Here is a 14,253-nt window from a genome sequence, read left to right as displayed (position 1 = left end):
TCAGTGGCACATTAGAGATCCATATCGGTTGTGTGTACCTATGTTTGGGGTAACCTTGTGGCGTAGTAAGAAAGTCTGGTAGTAGTGCAAAATTCAAAGTACGGTATCTCGCAAGTAGAGTATGTGAAAGTATGTGATATTAAAACGTGTAATGGACGACTTCAAGATTGAGCTCGAGAGTCCTACCAAGATGTTACGATAATAAAGTTGCACTGCGTATTTTCCAAAAATTCAGTCAAGAACAACCGCCAAACGCATCAAGATCGATCGACACTTCACCAACGAAAATTTTGAGTATCAAACAATACTAATGGAGTACATCCCAACTTGTCATCATGTAACTGACATCCTCACTAACCTTATTCAACGAACGAGCTTGAACAAACTTCGATTTAAACTTGATTTCCTCAACATATACCCTTATTTAAAAAAGTCATATGACAAGCAGATGTCACATTTAACTGGCGGTTTGACCAATATATTAATGGAAGGGCTAGATTTCCTACATAAACTAAGATATTTAAAGGAAAAATACAATTAATTCTTTAAATTAATTGATTCTTAGTGTTCCCCTTTGATATTTGCAAGTCGTGTTTTTGATCTTTGATCATATTAAATAATGAAGAACTCTAAAACTCCATATGACTTTTTTAAATAACTTCATATAACTTCATGCCACAATATAGGGTAAAAAATACAATTAATTCTTTAAAGTAATTGATTCTTAGTGTTCCCCTTTGATATTTTCAAGTCGTGTTTTTGATCTTTGATCATATTAAATAATGGAAAACTCTAAAACTCCATAGATAAAGATGAGATATTTTAGTGGTAACACAAAAACTTTATATATAGTGTAATTTTTTACACCGAATTAGACTAAATTTGATGTAATATTATTCATTTTATGTAAAAATAACATCAAATCTTTAAACATTATTATAATCTTATCAATTCAAAACAAATAATTAAAGTATATATTTTTTATTAGACGTGTAATTTTTAGATAATTATATTAAATCAATTCAATAAAAAACATATTCTTATAATATTATATTCAATAAAAACTTTATGCTATTATGTGCTTTTTATTTTCTTTCTATTTGATTAATTTTCATGCTTATTTAATTATCAGATTTTTAAAAAGTAATAGAAGTAAATGAATTAGATAAAAATGTGGGCTAATTAAGTCAGTAACTCAATAACCCATCCTCGTTTTAAAAAGTAGACTAAGTTTTATTTTATTATAAAAAATAGCCCACCATTTTTTAATAAATGAAATTTGGCTAAAATCTTAGAAGGAAACAACAAAATAGCTAATTACAACAAATTTTTGTAAAAATGTTGGTAAATAATAGGAGTTATATGCATATAGCTCATTTAAACACCTTGGATTAAAATTTTAACCGAATTATTAAAAAATTAAGAAAATATCATAAAGTGAGACGCCTGCGTTATAGGTGGAAATTTATGCAATGGTTGAACTATTTCTTCAATATTTGAATATTTGAACTATAATTTTAATCGAGGATAGTCAAATTTTATATTTTTTTAATTAATGTTACAAATAATTATTTATTCTTCTACATGGAATAACTAAAACGTGGAAAGACATTAAATGTGTTAATTCAAAATCGATTAGTAAGAATATTGTCCATATAAATATATAATAGTAACAAAATGTGGACATAATTTATTCATGAATTCAATATGAAATCGCTAGTGATGTTTAGTGGAAATATTATTATAAGCATATTGTGTATTATACTATTATTTCAAGCAAAGAGTAAAGCTTAGCAATATAAAAAATAGATATTTATGATGCCCATTACCCATATACTTTTTTTTTTTTTTCACAGTTGGATAGTTTTGAGCTCATTCAATACATAAAGGAGTCCTAGTCCTAGATAAGGCTCAGAGAGACAAAGAAGGTGGTGATGAGATGTGAGAGAGAGAGAAAATGAGATTCATAAATGGGAGGTTCTTATTTTGTTGTTGGTGTTGAAGAAGAAGGAGATCTGATGTTTCCTTTTCGCGTTGAATGTTTCTACTCAATTACGCGCACACACACCTGAGAGAGAGAGAGAGAGAGAGAGAGAGAGAGAGAGAGAGAGAGAGAGAAGTCTTTAGAAAGGAGATAAACAGATCTTTTGCGAGACCCAGCTTTGTTTTTCACTAGCTGTTACTTTCTCTCATTTAGTTTTCTTCAGTCCATGTAGACGAGAGTCATTTCTTGGCCACACAATCAAACTCTAACCTTTTTCATTTTTCCTTTTCCATCCAAAAAACCGCAATTTGTTAATAATTCGACATCGTTCACATACACTCGAAGCCCAACTACAAAGCCAGAGAGAGAGAGAGAGAGAGAGAGAGAGAGAGAGTCCTCTGAATTTTCCGCACATTCATAGCATTTAATCCCTTTTTTTGTTCTCTTCTGCTCTCCCATACAAATAAACAAAATAGCTCTTCCAAGCAGAGCTAAACAAAAAAGCATATGAATTGAATTGATTATTTCAAAAGAGAGCGATTCCGAGAATTGAATCAGGAAAAAAAGGGAGATGAGAGCTGGGCTGAGCACGATCCAGCAGACACTGACCGCGGAGGCGGCGAGCGTGCTGAACCACTCGATCGCCGAGGCGGCGCGTCGGAACCACGGCCAGACGACGCCTCTCCACGTGGCGGCGACTCTGCTGGCGTCGCCGACGGGGTTCCTCCGGCAGGCCTGCATAAAGTCCCACCCGAACTCCTCCCACCCGCTCCAGTGCCGAGCCCTCGAGCTCTGCTTCAGCGTCGCGCTCGAGAGACTCCCCACCTCCGCCGCCGCCACGTCATCGTCCGCCGATCCTCCGATCTCGAACGCGCTCATGGCGGCGCTGAAGCGCGCCCAGGCCCACCAGCGCCGCGGCTGCCCGGAGCAGCAGCAACAGCCCCTCCTCGCCGTCAAGGTCGAGCTCGAGCAGCTCATCATCTCCATCCTCGACGATCCCAGCGTCAGCCGCGTCATGCGAGAAGCCAGCTTCTCCAGCCCCGCCGTCAAAGCCACCATCGAGCAGACGCTCGCCGGAGCTCCGGCAACCCCCACCGCCGCGCCTCCCTCCGTCGGGATCGGATTCCGCCCCGGGCTCTACCTGAACCCGAGGCTCGGCGGAGGGCAGACCAAGGGGGACGAGGTGAAGAGAGTGGTGGAGATTCTCTCCCGGGGGAAGAAGAGGAACCCGGTCCTCGTCGGAGATTCCGAGCCCGAAGCCGTCGTGAGGGAGGTCCTCAGGAGGATCGAGGCCGGGGAATTAGGCGACGGCGATGCTCTGAATCGCGCCGAGGTCATTCATCTGGAGAAGGATTTGACGGAGGCTGTGTCAGCGGTGGAGGCTCGGATCGGGAACTCCGGCGGAGCAGCGGTGGTTCTGAATTTGGGAGATTTGAAGTTTCTGGTGGAGCAGCCGGGCCAGGAGGCCGTGGCTGAGGTCGGAAAGCTTTTGGCGAGATTTGGCGGCGGCGATGGAAGGCTTTGGTTCATCGGAACCGCCACGTGCGAGACTTACTTGAGGTGCCAAGTTTACCATCCTTCCATGGAGAATGATTGGGATCTGCAGGCGGTTCCGATCGCCGCCAGAGCTCCGGTCCCCGGATTGTTCCCCAGGTACTTAATCTGAAAGTTGCCCACCATGTGTTTGATTCATTGTCTTTATCTTTTTTGTATTGAATCGGTTTTAGGCTGGGGACGAATGGGATTCTGAGCAGCTCGGTGGAATCGCTGTCTCCGTTGAAGGGCTACGCGCCGGCCAAGCTCGGTCTGCCGAGAAGGCCTGGTCTGTCGGAGAATTCCGATCCTTCGAGAACCGCTAGCTGTTGCCCGGTTTGCTCGCACGGCTACGAACAAGAGCTCGCGAAACACGTCTCCAATGAACCCGAGACCCTCGTCAAGCCCGAGGGAAACCGCCCGCCTCTTCCTCTCTGGTTACAGAACGCCAAATCCGGCGACCACCAACAACAGGTCAATGACTTTTTTTTTTTTTTTTTTTTTTTTTTCATTTCTTTTCAAAATAGTCAATGACATTGTTTGGTGAATTTTGGTTTTCTGTAGAGTACGATGGGTCAAGAAATGGCGTTGAAGCAGAAGACTCGAGAGTTGCAGAAGAAGTGGAGCGACACTTGCTTGCAGCTTCACCCGAGCTTCCATCAACCTCATAACTTCGGGTCCGATAGGATGACTCCGACCCCGAGGACGGTTTCGCTGCCGGGCTTGTACAACCCGGCTCTTCTCGCCCGTCAACCGTTCCAACCGAAACTCCAGATGAACAAAAGCCTCGGAGTCACTTTGCAGATGAACGCGAACTCGAACTCGAGCCCGGCTCCTCCGGTGAGCCCGGTGAGGACGGAGCTCGTCCTCGGTCAGAACGGCGCGGAGGAGCAGAGTCGGATCAAGGACTTGATCGGTTCGATCTCGTCGGAAGCCCCGAAGGTGGCGTCGAAGCTTGACGCGGACTCGTTCAAGAGGCTTTCGAAGGGGCTGGCGGAGAAGGTGTGGTGGCAGCCGGAGGCGGCGGTGAGCGTGGCCGCGACGATGACGGAGTGCCGGCTCGACCCGAGCTCCGGCGGCCGGAAAAGAGCCTCGAAAGGCGGGGATATGTGGGTTCTCTTCCTCGGGCCGGACCGGGTCGGGAAGAGGAAGATGGCCTCGGCTCTGGCGGACCTCGTCTCGGGGTCGAGCCCGGCGGTGATCTCCCTCGGGTCGAGGCGGGGAGAGAACAAGAACGAGAACGGGAACGAGAACGATTCGACGGGGGTCCGAGGAAAGACCGTCGTGGACAAGATCGTCGAGGCCGTTCGGAGGAACCCGTTTTCCGTTATCGTCTTGGAAGACGTTTCCGAAGCCGATGCGATCGTCAGAGCGAGCGTGAAGCGGGCCATGGAACGCGGCCGGCTCGGAGACTCCCACGGCCGAGAGGTCAGCCTCGGGAACGTCGTTTTCGTCCTCACCGCGGACTGGCTCCCCGAGAATCTGAGGTCGTCGAAAGGCGAGCCGGTCGACGAAGAGCGGCTCGGGAGGCTCGCGGCTCGGCCGTGGCAGCTCAGGCTCGCGGTTAAGACCCTGGCGAAGCGGCGACGGTTCGACCTCAACGAGGCCGCCGCGGCCGATTTCGACGATTTCGGGTCCAACAACTCGAGCTCGATCGAACATGAGGACGATTTCGGGCCGCCGGCGCCGCCGCCGAGGGAGATTCTCGCGGCCGTGGACGACACGATCGTGTTCAAGCCCGCCGAGACGGTCGCTCTACGAGACGGGATCGCGAGCACGGTTTCGAATCGATTCGCGAGCGTGGTCGGGGAAAAAGGGGTCACCTTGGAGATGGACGAGGACGCCCTCGAGAAGATCCTGAGCGGACTCTGGCTCGGGAAATCGAGCTTAGAGGAATTTACCGAGACTGTCCTCGTCCCCGGATTCAGGCAGCTCAAGTCGAGCTTATCCGGGGATGAGCCGGTGATCGTTCGGCTCGAATCCGACGGTGAGTCCGAGCGCGAGAATTGGCTTCCCAGCAGCGTCAGGGTTGTTGCGCCTTGAAGGGGTAGAGTGGTAATTTCGTCACCTTGTTTTGGGTTAGAAGTGTAAATACAGTCAGCTATTTGGCGGGTAGTAAAAAAAAGTACATTTTGGATGATGCTAAGAGAGTAATTAAAGAAAAGAAAAAAAGAAACCGTTGGGCAGTGGAAAATGAGAGACGCTTTTTGAAGTTTTGACAGATTGGCGAAACCTCTCCAAAGTCTCTAAAGCCTTCTTTATATTATTTTTATTACCTTTTAAGTTGTATTTAGATTATTAATTAATTTCTTCATGCAAAAGCTTAAAAGTGTCTACTAGTGGTCGATACTCGATATATTTACGTGGTAACAGTGATTTAATAATAATAATAATAAGATGAGGCATTTCTCAATCATTCTTTTGTTAGTTTTGTACTTCGTTTGAGTTTTGCGCAAATGACGGAATCACCTTATCGACCAGACGTGGCATGTTTAAAATTTGATCCGTGTATATCTGCTGACACATCGACTCTAAATAAAAAACTTTGTCACATGGGCTTTGATATCGACGGTTAAGTAAAGAAAAAAAAAGACTAATCTGACTTTAGCAATAAATGAAAGGATGTGAAATAATTTACCGAAGAAAAATGTGACACAAAATTCGCTAAATTTATCAACTCATTCATATTATATTTTAATATGTAGTTAAAAGGGGAATCATCTCATACACGAAATGGCTAGAAAGTTCCTTGAATAAAAAAAATGGATTTACATGAAAGTGTATATTCATGCTCATGTGCACCAAGAGATGTGATCATGGATGGTTGTTGAGAAAGGCAGATATTTTACTTATAATGCAAGAACATATCATTTTAACAACTATAGATTATATTTTTTTTCTACGTGGCATGTCTCATTTGTTGACACGTGTGTAGAGCTTAAAACATTTTTCCGTCGATGTTATGTAACGTTAGACTCGCTAAATGGGAATCTGATCACCGTAAGATTAGACTATTAATATGCGGTCAAGAATCCAAGTCAACTACAATGTCAAAGTAAAAGTGTAATCAAATATCTTCTTAACGACACGCATGGGATTCCTTGTTTTTTTTAGCAGATAGGAATATAAAACGTGTAACAGACTCACAAGAACAGGAAAATGCTATTGATAAATAAAAAAATAGTCAGTATGAATGTAATATAATGGCATCTCTCAAGTACACTAAATACACGCTATCACGTAATTGAATATTTATCAATGCCCTTCTTTTTTTCTTTTGTGTTTTACTTTTGGAATTATGATGACTTGCAAATGGTTATAAAGAAAGCTGGTATATACAGAGAATTTGACTTATTCAAAAAAAACTTTTTGGCTTTATAAAAGTCTCAATCTTGTTTTATGGCTATAAAGTCGTTGGCTGTGTGATAGTATACTGGTTACTTGTCGGCTGTCATAACTTTGCTCATAAATACTAAGCGTTACCTAACTTCTATTATTAATGAGTTTCGCATAAGACCTTAGAACATCTCGTCTATGTGTGAGATTACCACTAAATCACGTTTGATACCATAAAAAAAATGTCACATCTATATTGCCAATATCATTTCCTATTTATATTAAGAGTTCTTATGCAAAGACAAAATATAATAATTTTATTTGAATAAATTACCTTGAACATATTTCTATTAAAAAAATAAATTTAAAACCTCAACTACTTATTCTTTCAAAAAAAAAAAAACCCCTCAATTACTTTTTATAATTATTAAGTCATAATAACTAGTTTTACATTTCAGCTTCAATAGTACCTAATCCGTTGTATAAGTGACATTTTTGTCAATAAATTTATCATTTTATGCAAGATATTCCCTAAAATTTTGATTTTACAAATAATCGATGTAGAATGATGTATTTAATTTAATTGCAATAAATCCTTTTATAAGGTAACTTTATGTAATGAGTAAACTAAATCAATAAAATGAAATATTAATTCTTTCTTCAAATGTTGCGTCATGATTATGTAGTCTTTTTCATGAAATAAATTACAATACAAGAGGAGACATTTAAATTTGCATAACAAACTCATCCAGTAGTTATCTGAGATGTAATATTCAAAATCATAGGATCAAACATTGAGCGTTTGTGACTCTATTATTTTTTGTAGATATCTTATGAAGATATTGAAATGACCAGTGAACTTCTAAGATTAAAACTACCGGTTTAACTCTTATATAGTCTTAGAATTACCATGTATGAATACACTCATGATTACCTAAATCTTTAAATTGGATATAGTCGCTTATTGCTAGTCATCTTTGTTTGATAAGCCAACCAATGATCAAAGTTCTTCTATAAGAACTTTTGATTAGGCAGTTGGTTGGTGAAATAACTTAGTAATGTTAGGTTATTAGTCTCATAGATATGGAAGTGATGTACAAGAAGCTGAAATGCAATGTATATCACCTCATGCAATAATACTTACTTGCATTGTGTCATGGTAGTTCTATCTCAGTAAGAATGTTTGTGCTTGTTCACAAACAATAAAGGAGTTGGAGGAAATAAGAACTAGGGGAGTAAATGGTAATGTTATAATTCACATCTAGTTAATGATATTGATGAATGGTTAAACTTGAAAGGTATTCAATGATTCCCAATGTGTTAATGTAGTAGTGCACAAAGTAGAAAAGCAAATCATATGAGGCAATAGATTTTCAGTGTCAATTCTATAGTGAAGTCAAATGATATTAGAAATATGAACATTGGAAAAAGTTTGTGAACTTTTATCACTAATTGATCAATCTTAACCTTTGTCCATATTGGTCCATAAGGTCTCTCCAAGTTATCAAAAATGCATAATGTTGAATAAGTCAAGTGCAATAAGATTCAAATGTAAAATCAAGTGCATTTTGAGAATTCTATTTGAAAAATCACTTAGTGTAAACAACTAATTTTTCTCTCTAACTTGCCAAATTATCAAAATGTGATTTTGTTTCATGATGTGATGCTAAACGAAATAATGGTCATAGTTTATAATCCGTGGCACTTAAAGAGGTTTGAGGAAAAAATTAACCATTGATTTACACATGTCATTTTTCCATTAGTGTTAGACTAATTAAAAATGGATTAATTAATTGTGAATTTATAATTGGATGATGACATAATCACAAGGATTGATTTTGACCATGGCCCTTTGTTAGGCATGTTTATATTCAATCAAGAGAAGAGAAGGAACACGTCATTTTGAAGTTTTTTTTTCCTACGTGATAAACAAAATTACTTAATGTGTGCATTTATCTTATTGATTCACTTCCTTGTTTGTTTGAAGGAATAAATACTTAGCCGTGTTACTTTATGTAAGAGGGTTTGATTCATGCTCGGTGATGTTGTGATCTTTGTCTCTACGTTTGGTGGATCTACAATGCATTCATAGGATTTTCAAGCTATAAATATTATTCTAAACCACTCGGCTAAAAACACTTACAACAAGCATTACTTATTTTCAAAATAAACACTTTCTCTCACCAAGGCACTCGGTCTTCTTATCATCATTGGTGGCCGAGATATTCTACGTAGTCTTGTGGCTATGGCTATAAAAAAAATGATTAGTTACTTGTATTCATTTGTGCCCACAGACAATTTATACATGTTTTCTCTGAGTAAAGTTGTAGACTCTTTTGTGGTTAATCCAAGAAGAATGAGGATCGACTACATGAGAAGGAACGAGATTTGGAATCCACAAAACCCAAGAACGGTTTAAAAATGTAGATCCATTAACTTCTATCATACATCATATGTAGGTTTCATTAAACCTAGTTATTGTGATATGTTATCAGCATTTTAAATTATATGCAATTTCTAGCAATTTATTCAACCGGTCTATGTTCAAAGACTTGCAAGGTGATATTTAGACAGCTGTGATTTGATTGTGTGATATGGGATAAATTGTTCACTAATATAGAGTTTTGTAGATAGTGAAAATTAACTTATGAAGTTATTCATATAAAGTGATAACTAGAGTCAGACTAAAGAATATATATATATATATATATATATATATATATATATATATATATATATTTATCATATTTCACTCTATTAATCAGCAAACTTTGATAAGCTAACAACCTCCAAGTCATGCAATTATATTAATATTATGTATATATATAATAAATAAAAAGTAATGCAAACTTTTTAATGAAGTTTTTATTTGAAATCATTAAAAAAGGCGAAGTGTGAAATCATATGATAGTAAAAGAAGTGAAATATGATTTCTTTTTATAAAAAATTGGCTACGTAAGCCACCTAAACTATATGAATTGTAAATTAGCCAGCCTTTGGTAAATAATTTGTAAATAGCCAACTTGCATACGTGGCAGCCTATTAACTACCTAAAATATATGTTTGGTTGTGTTAAATAAGGCTTTTATTAATCTGTTAATAAGTTTACTTGGGTATTTACAAGACATTAACCAAAGGTGGGCTATATCTCAATCCACTATATCCGTGTGGCTATATAACTTAATAACCCTTCTTTTTTATATGTGAAAATGAGACTATATAAAAGATACAAATAACTGTGGTGCTAATGCCAAAAATATAAACTGGGGTGGTCTACTTTGAGAAGGGTAAATAAATACGTTGAAGCGATATAGACACAATTGTCTTTTATTAGCCGATAGCTGAGCTCTCTTGCTTAACGCGTATTTGTATTTATTCTGATTGCAACACATTTTATATTTGACGTTAAATCCAACCCCTCACGCTCTTTCTTGTTCTTATCATTTATTTAATTTTCTCTCATATATCTTTATCATAATAAGATCGTTATGTAATCTTGTAACTCATTGATAAGTGCGTTTCGTACGCATTAAACTTCAAATTTTCAACTTGAATTTAGCGACTTCTCGAATTTTTTTTATGACTTTAGAGTGATTATGATAATTTACAGTTTCAAAGAAGTAAAAGAGCCTCTATAAGTTCTATAGAGTCATTTCCAGGCAAAACGAAGCAATCCAGAGTCAAAACGGAACACGAGATGAGACTGAACAAAAATCAGAGTCTCCGCGCGGCGTGCACTCCCCATCGTGTGCCGCGCGAAATGTTCAGACGGTCCCAAAACATTACATGCATTACGCAAGAAATTAAAAGCTCTACCTCGCGGCGTGAGCCCTTCTCCGCACGTCGTGATGTGTCATCCAAATGTCGTCGAAAGTCCTAGAACGATATGCACGCTCCGTACACTTCCCGAAAGCTTCGAAGCGCGTCGTTCACATCTTCCTTCGTGTCGCGACCTTGCCTCTCGCACCGTGATCCTCTTTTTGCGCGCCGCGAGGTCCTGGAAGGAAAAGCAAGAAATTAACAATTTTCAAATCATTTTGAGCCTTCAGATCAGTTTTAATGATCATGATCACTCCAAAAATCAGCAGGAAACCTTTAATCAGCTCTTATAACCTAAAAACACATTTTAGCTTTTATTTTAGTTTTACTTAGGTTGTTTGGCTAGTTGGAAGAAAAGAGACCATCAAATAAGAAGACCACCGTTCGTCGAGATTGACAGCAACGATTAAGCATTTTTCCTTCTATCTCTATTCCTTGGAACTCCATTTTATTTATGCTTTGTTTAAATTTAGTTTTCATGGTTTGTTTTAGTTTATTTCGTGTTTTTGTTCCTTTCGACACCATGAACTAATCCTCTTTAGGGCTATGGTGCAGCGAGTCTTGAATATGGTTATCGATTCAAATTCTCTTTATTGAAGTATTTACTCATTCTATATTACTTTGCTTAATTCAATTGTATTCTTAATGCTTGAATGTGATTATGTGATGACCCGACTTTTCGGACCGTCTTACTTATCTTACTTTTTAAAACTTAAGAAAATTTGAGGTAAATTTTTTTTAAACATAACTTAAAATATAAAGTTTGAAAACCCATAACCTAAAAATAAATTTTCATTTAAAAACTTGATGAACGAAAACAACCAAAAAGTCGAAGTTGCATAATCGAAAATTAAAACCAAAAATACGTTTGAAAATAATATCATAAATAAAGTCATTGTCTTTAACAAAACTGAAATGCATAACTTAAACCATGAAAAATAAAATCTTGGGTTTGGATTATTTAAAAATTGAAAGCAAAGAGGAAGTCTTTTATTTTCGTAAACGGCAATCATAACCCAACCCTCTCTCGCTATCGCCGTCGGTAATCCACCCTCCTCACTTATTCATATGTTCTTTACCTACAACACGGACAGATATACATAGATGAGCTAACACTCAGCGAGAATAACAATAACTCACAAAACATACGCAGTAAAAAATATAATACATGAACCGGTTATTAGTATTTTAAATTTAACCGTGACATGAGATACCCTATTGAAAGTCTATCATATTTTAATTCAGGGGTCCCCTAGAGTAGCCGTACCGATTTCAGTGTACACTTTGGAAACGAACCATGTGGCTGCGACCTCCCATAGAACGCCCCGTCACATAACATAAACATATGATGAACTCTCTATGTGAGCCCGTAATTCGGCTCGAGAAATTCCTCTAATTGCCTCCATAGTTCGAGGCGGTACGACCCTCTTGCTTACTTATCTTGTTATTCGTGTTCGTTATGTTAAAACATGAACGACATAAAATATAAACATACATGATAACATACATATAAGTAAAAGACATGTTATAGCTATCTAATACACAACATATGATAACATAAACTCACATATCGTCATGTCATATCATATCAAACACATTCCGACCAATCACACACACAAAAAAAATACATAACACAGAAATACTTCAGATCACATAACATTCAATTTATTTTTGAACTAATCCGTGTTGCAGTGAGATTATTCTCACATTCATTTCGGAAAGTACGACCGTTAGTCGTGGACGGCTCGGAAAAGCTAAGCGGCTCGGAACCTAATCGATGTAAAAGATTATTAAGCTTCTGTTGAAGAAGTTCTAAAGACAACTCAGGTTCTGGAAATTTCTGAATTTCGACTGAAGGTGTGAAATTACGAAAATACCCTTAGGGTAAAAAAAAAATAATTTTTTGAAAAATATATCTATAAAAATTACTGTAAAAGAAAAATAATATTTGGAAAACTTCTTACTTCAGATGCACACACAAAATATGCAAATATTATTTAACAAAGTAAAAGAAAGCAATATTGAATCTTTTTTAAAAACAAAAACTGTTTTTGAATTATTCTGCGCATTGTTTGGAATTTATTCTAAATATATTCTGTGTGCTGCCCAAAATTCTAAAATTTGGAAGAGATACCAAAAACATATAGAATTAGGTTGTGTACAAAAATTAGGTCAAAAATAATTTTGTAGATATATAAACAAAACGTTTTGTTGTAAAAAGAATCAGGGCGAATACAAGTCTGTGCACTGATCGTAATATAATCAGAAAATATTATATATACTATGAAAATATTTTTCGATTACTTTTTTAAAAAAGAAAACATGTAAAACTAGTGTTTCCAAAAAGAATCAATGCAAAAACATAATTTTTGAATCCACAGTCACCGTTTTAAAGTCTGAAAATCGAAAATAGGCCAGACCAGCAAATTAGATCTGCGCACTGATTTGAAAATAATCGGAAAATATTCTGTATTTCGTAAACATATTTTTCGATTAAGGATTTAGATAGAAGACATTGAAATCTAGCTTTTCCAAAAAGAATCGATTAAAAAATGAGTTTTGAAACTACGGTAAGTGTTTTAAGAAACGATTTTTAAAAGACGAAACCCTAGAAATCAAAGAAGAACAACCTAAAGAGAATACCTTGATTATTGAAGAGAGAAACTCGATTTCTAAAAGCTTTAGAGTCTGAAAGATGATAGATTTTTGGGTTGTGTTTGGTAGTTAACTCAAACTGTTTTTTGTTTTCTGTTTTCAAATTTTTGTAGTTGTACTGAAAAACTGTTTTGTAGTTGTTTTCAAAAAGCTGTTTGGTACAGTTTTCATTTTTGTTTTTGAGAAATTGAAAAAACTAGAAAAACTGTTTGGTACACTTTTCACTTTTTTTTTTGAAAAAATGAAAAGTGAAAACTGTTTGGTACATGGAAACAATTTCTTAACTCTAAATTTTTTTTTTAAACATAAATTCAACTACACAAAATATAAATATGACATTGTTGTTTTAGATTGAATACAAATTTTTTTTTGTCATCATAAATATGAATCATGCATAATTATTCCACATAGCTTGAGCAATACAATCTCTAAACTCGAAATGTGCACGTCGAGCTTGTGTACGACGATCCACCAACTTCTGACGCACCTTGACCTCCGACTCTTTCAGAACTTTCGCCTTCAATATCCTCCGGAGGAACATCTTGATTCCATGTTGTAAACTCAATCCGAAAAAAATTCAATCCAACTTAAAACTCAAATCCAAATAAAACTCAATCCGAAATAAAACTAAAAGCAAATAAAATCTCGATCCAAGTAAAAACTAAAAACAAATAAAACTCAATCCACATAAAACTCAATTCGAAAAAAATTCAATCCGAAATAAAACTCGATCAAACTTAAAACTCAAATCCAAATAAAACACAAATCCGAAATAAAACTAAAAGCAAATAAAATCTCAATCCATCAAAGTTTCTAATCATCACTTAAGCCTTGGAGAAACGGTAACGTCACTTCGTCCGGGATTGTCATGAAAGCAACGCACCGGTGGCCGACTTACCAGCGAATATGTCCTTTAGTTTATCGTA

General features: G+C 37.4%; 1 protein-coding gene across 1 annotated transcript; it reads left to right on the top strand.

Moving 5' to 3' along the window:
* Positions 1-1,854: 1,854 nt before the first annotated feature.
* LOC149395017 (Double Clp-N motif-containing P-loop nucleoside triphosphate hydrolases superfamily protein) lies at positions 1,855-5,944 on the top strand. Its single transcript, XM_089614884.1, has 3 exons — positions 1,855-3,637; positions 3,712-3,991; positions 4,082-5,944. The coding sequence occupies exons 1-3, from the start codon at positions 2,556-2,558 to the stop codon at positions 5,558-5,560; spliced, it is 2,841 nt and encodes a 946-aa protein (XP_089471010.1). The 5' UTR covers positions 1,855-2,555; the 3' UTR covers positions 5,561-5,944.
* The last annotated feature ends 8,309 nt before the right edge of the window (positions 5,945-14,253 follow it).

The sequence above is a fragment of the Urtica dioica genome, chromosome 5 (assembly GCF_054948205.1).
Source record: "Urtica dioica subsp. dioica isolate 48M chromosome 5, U.dioica_male_clone48M_v1_H2, whole genome shotgun sequence".
Lineage (NCBI taxonomy): Eukaryota > Viridiplantae > Streptophyta > Magnoliopsida > Rosales > Urticaceae > Urtica > Urtica dioica.
The sequence above is the reverse complement of the archived record's forward strand: the minus strand, read 5'-3'. Positions and strand labels throughout refer to the sequence as shown.

Excerpts from the sequence above, each read along its gene's own strand:
- LOC149395017 (XM_089614884.1), top strand. The coding sequence starts at position 2,556 with ATGAGAGCTGGGCTGAGCACGATCCAGCAGACACTGACCGCGGAGGCG. Across the intron at positions 3,638-3,711 it reads GTCCCCGGATTGTTCCCCAG|GCTGGGGACGAATGGGATTC; the intron begins GTACTTAATCTG and ends AATCGGTTTTAG. Across the intron at positions 3,992-4,081 it reads CCGGCGACCACCAACAACAG|AGTACGATGGGTCAAGAAAT; the intron begins GTCAATGACTTT and ends GGTTTTCTGTAG.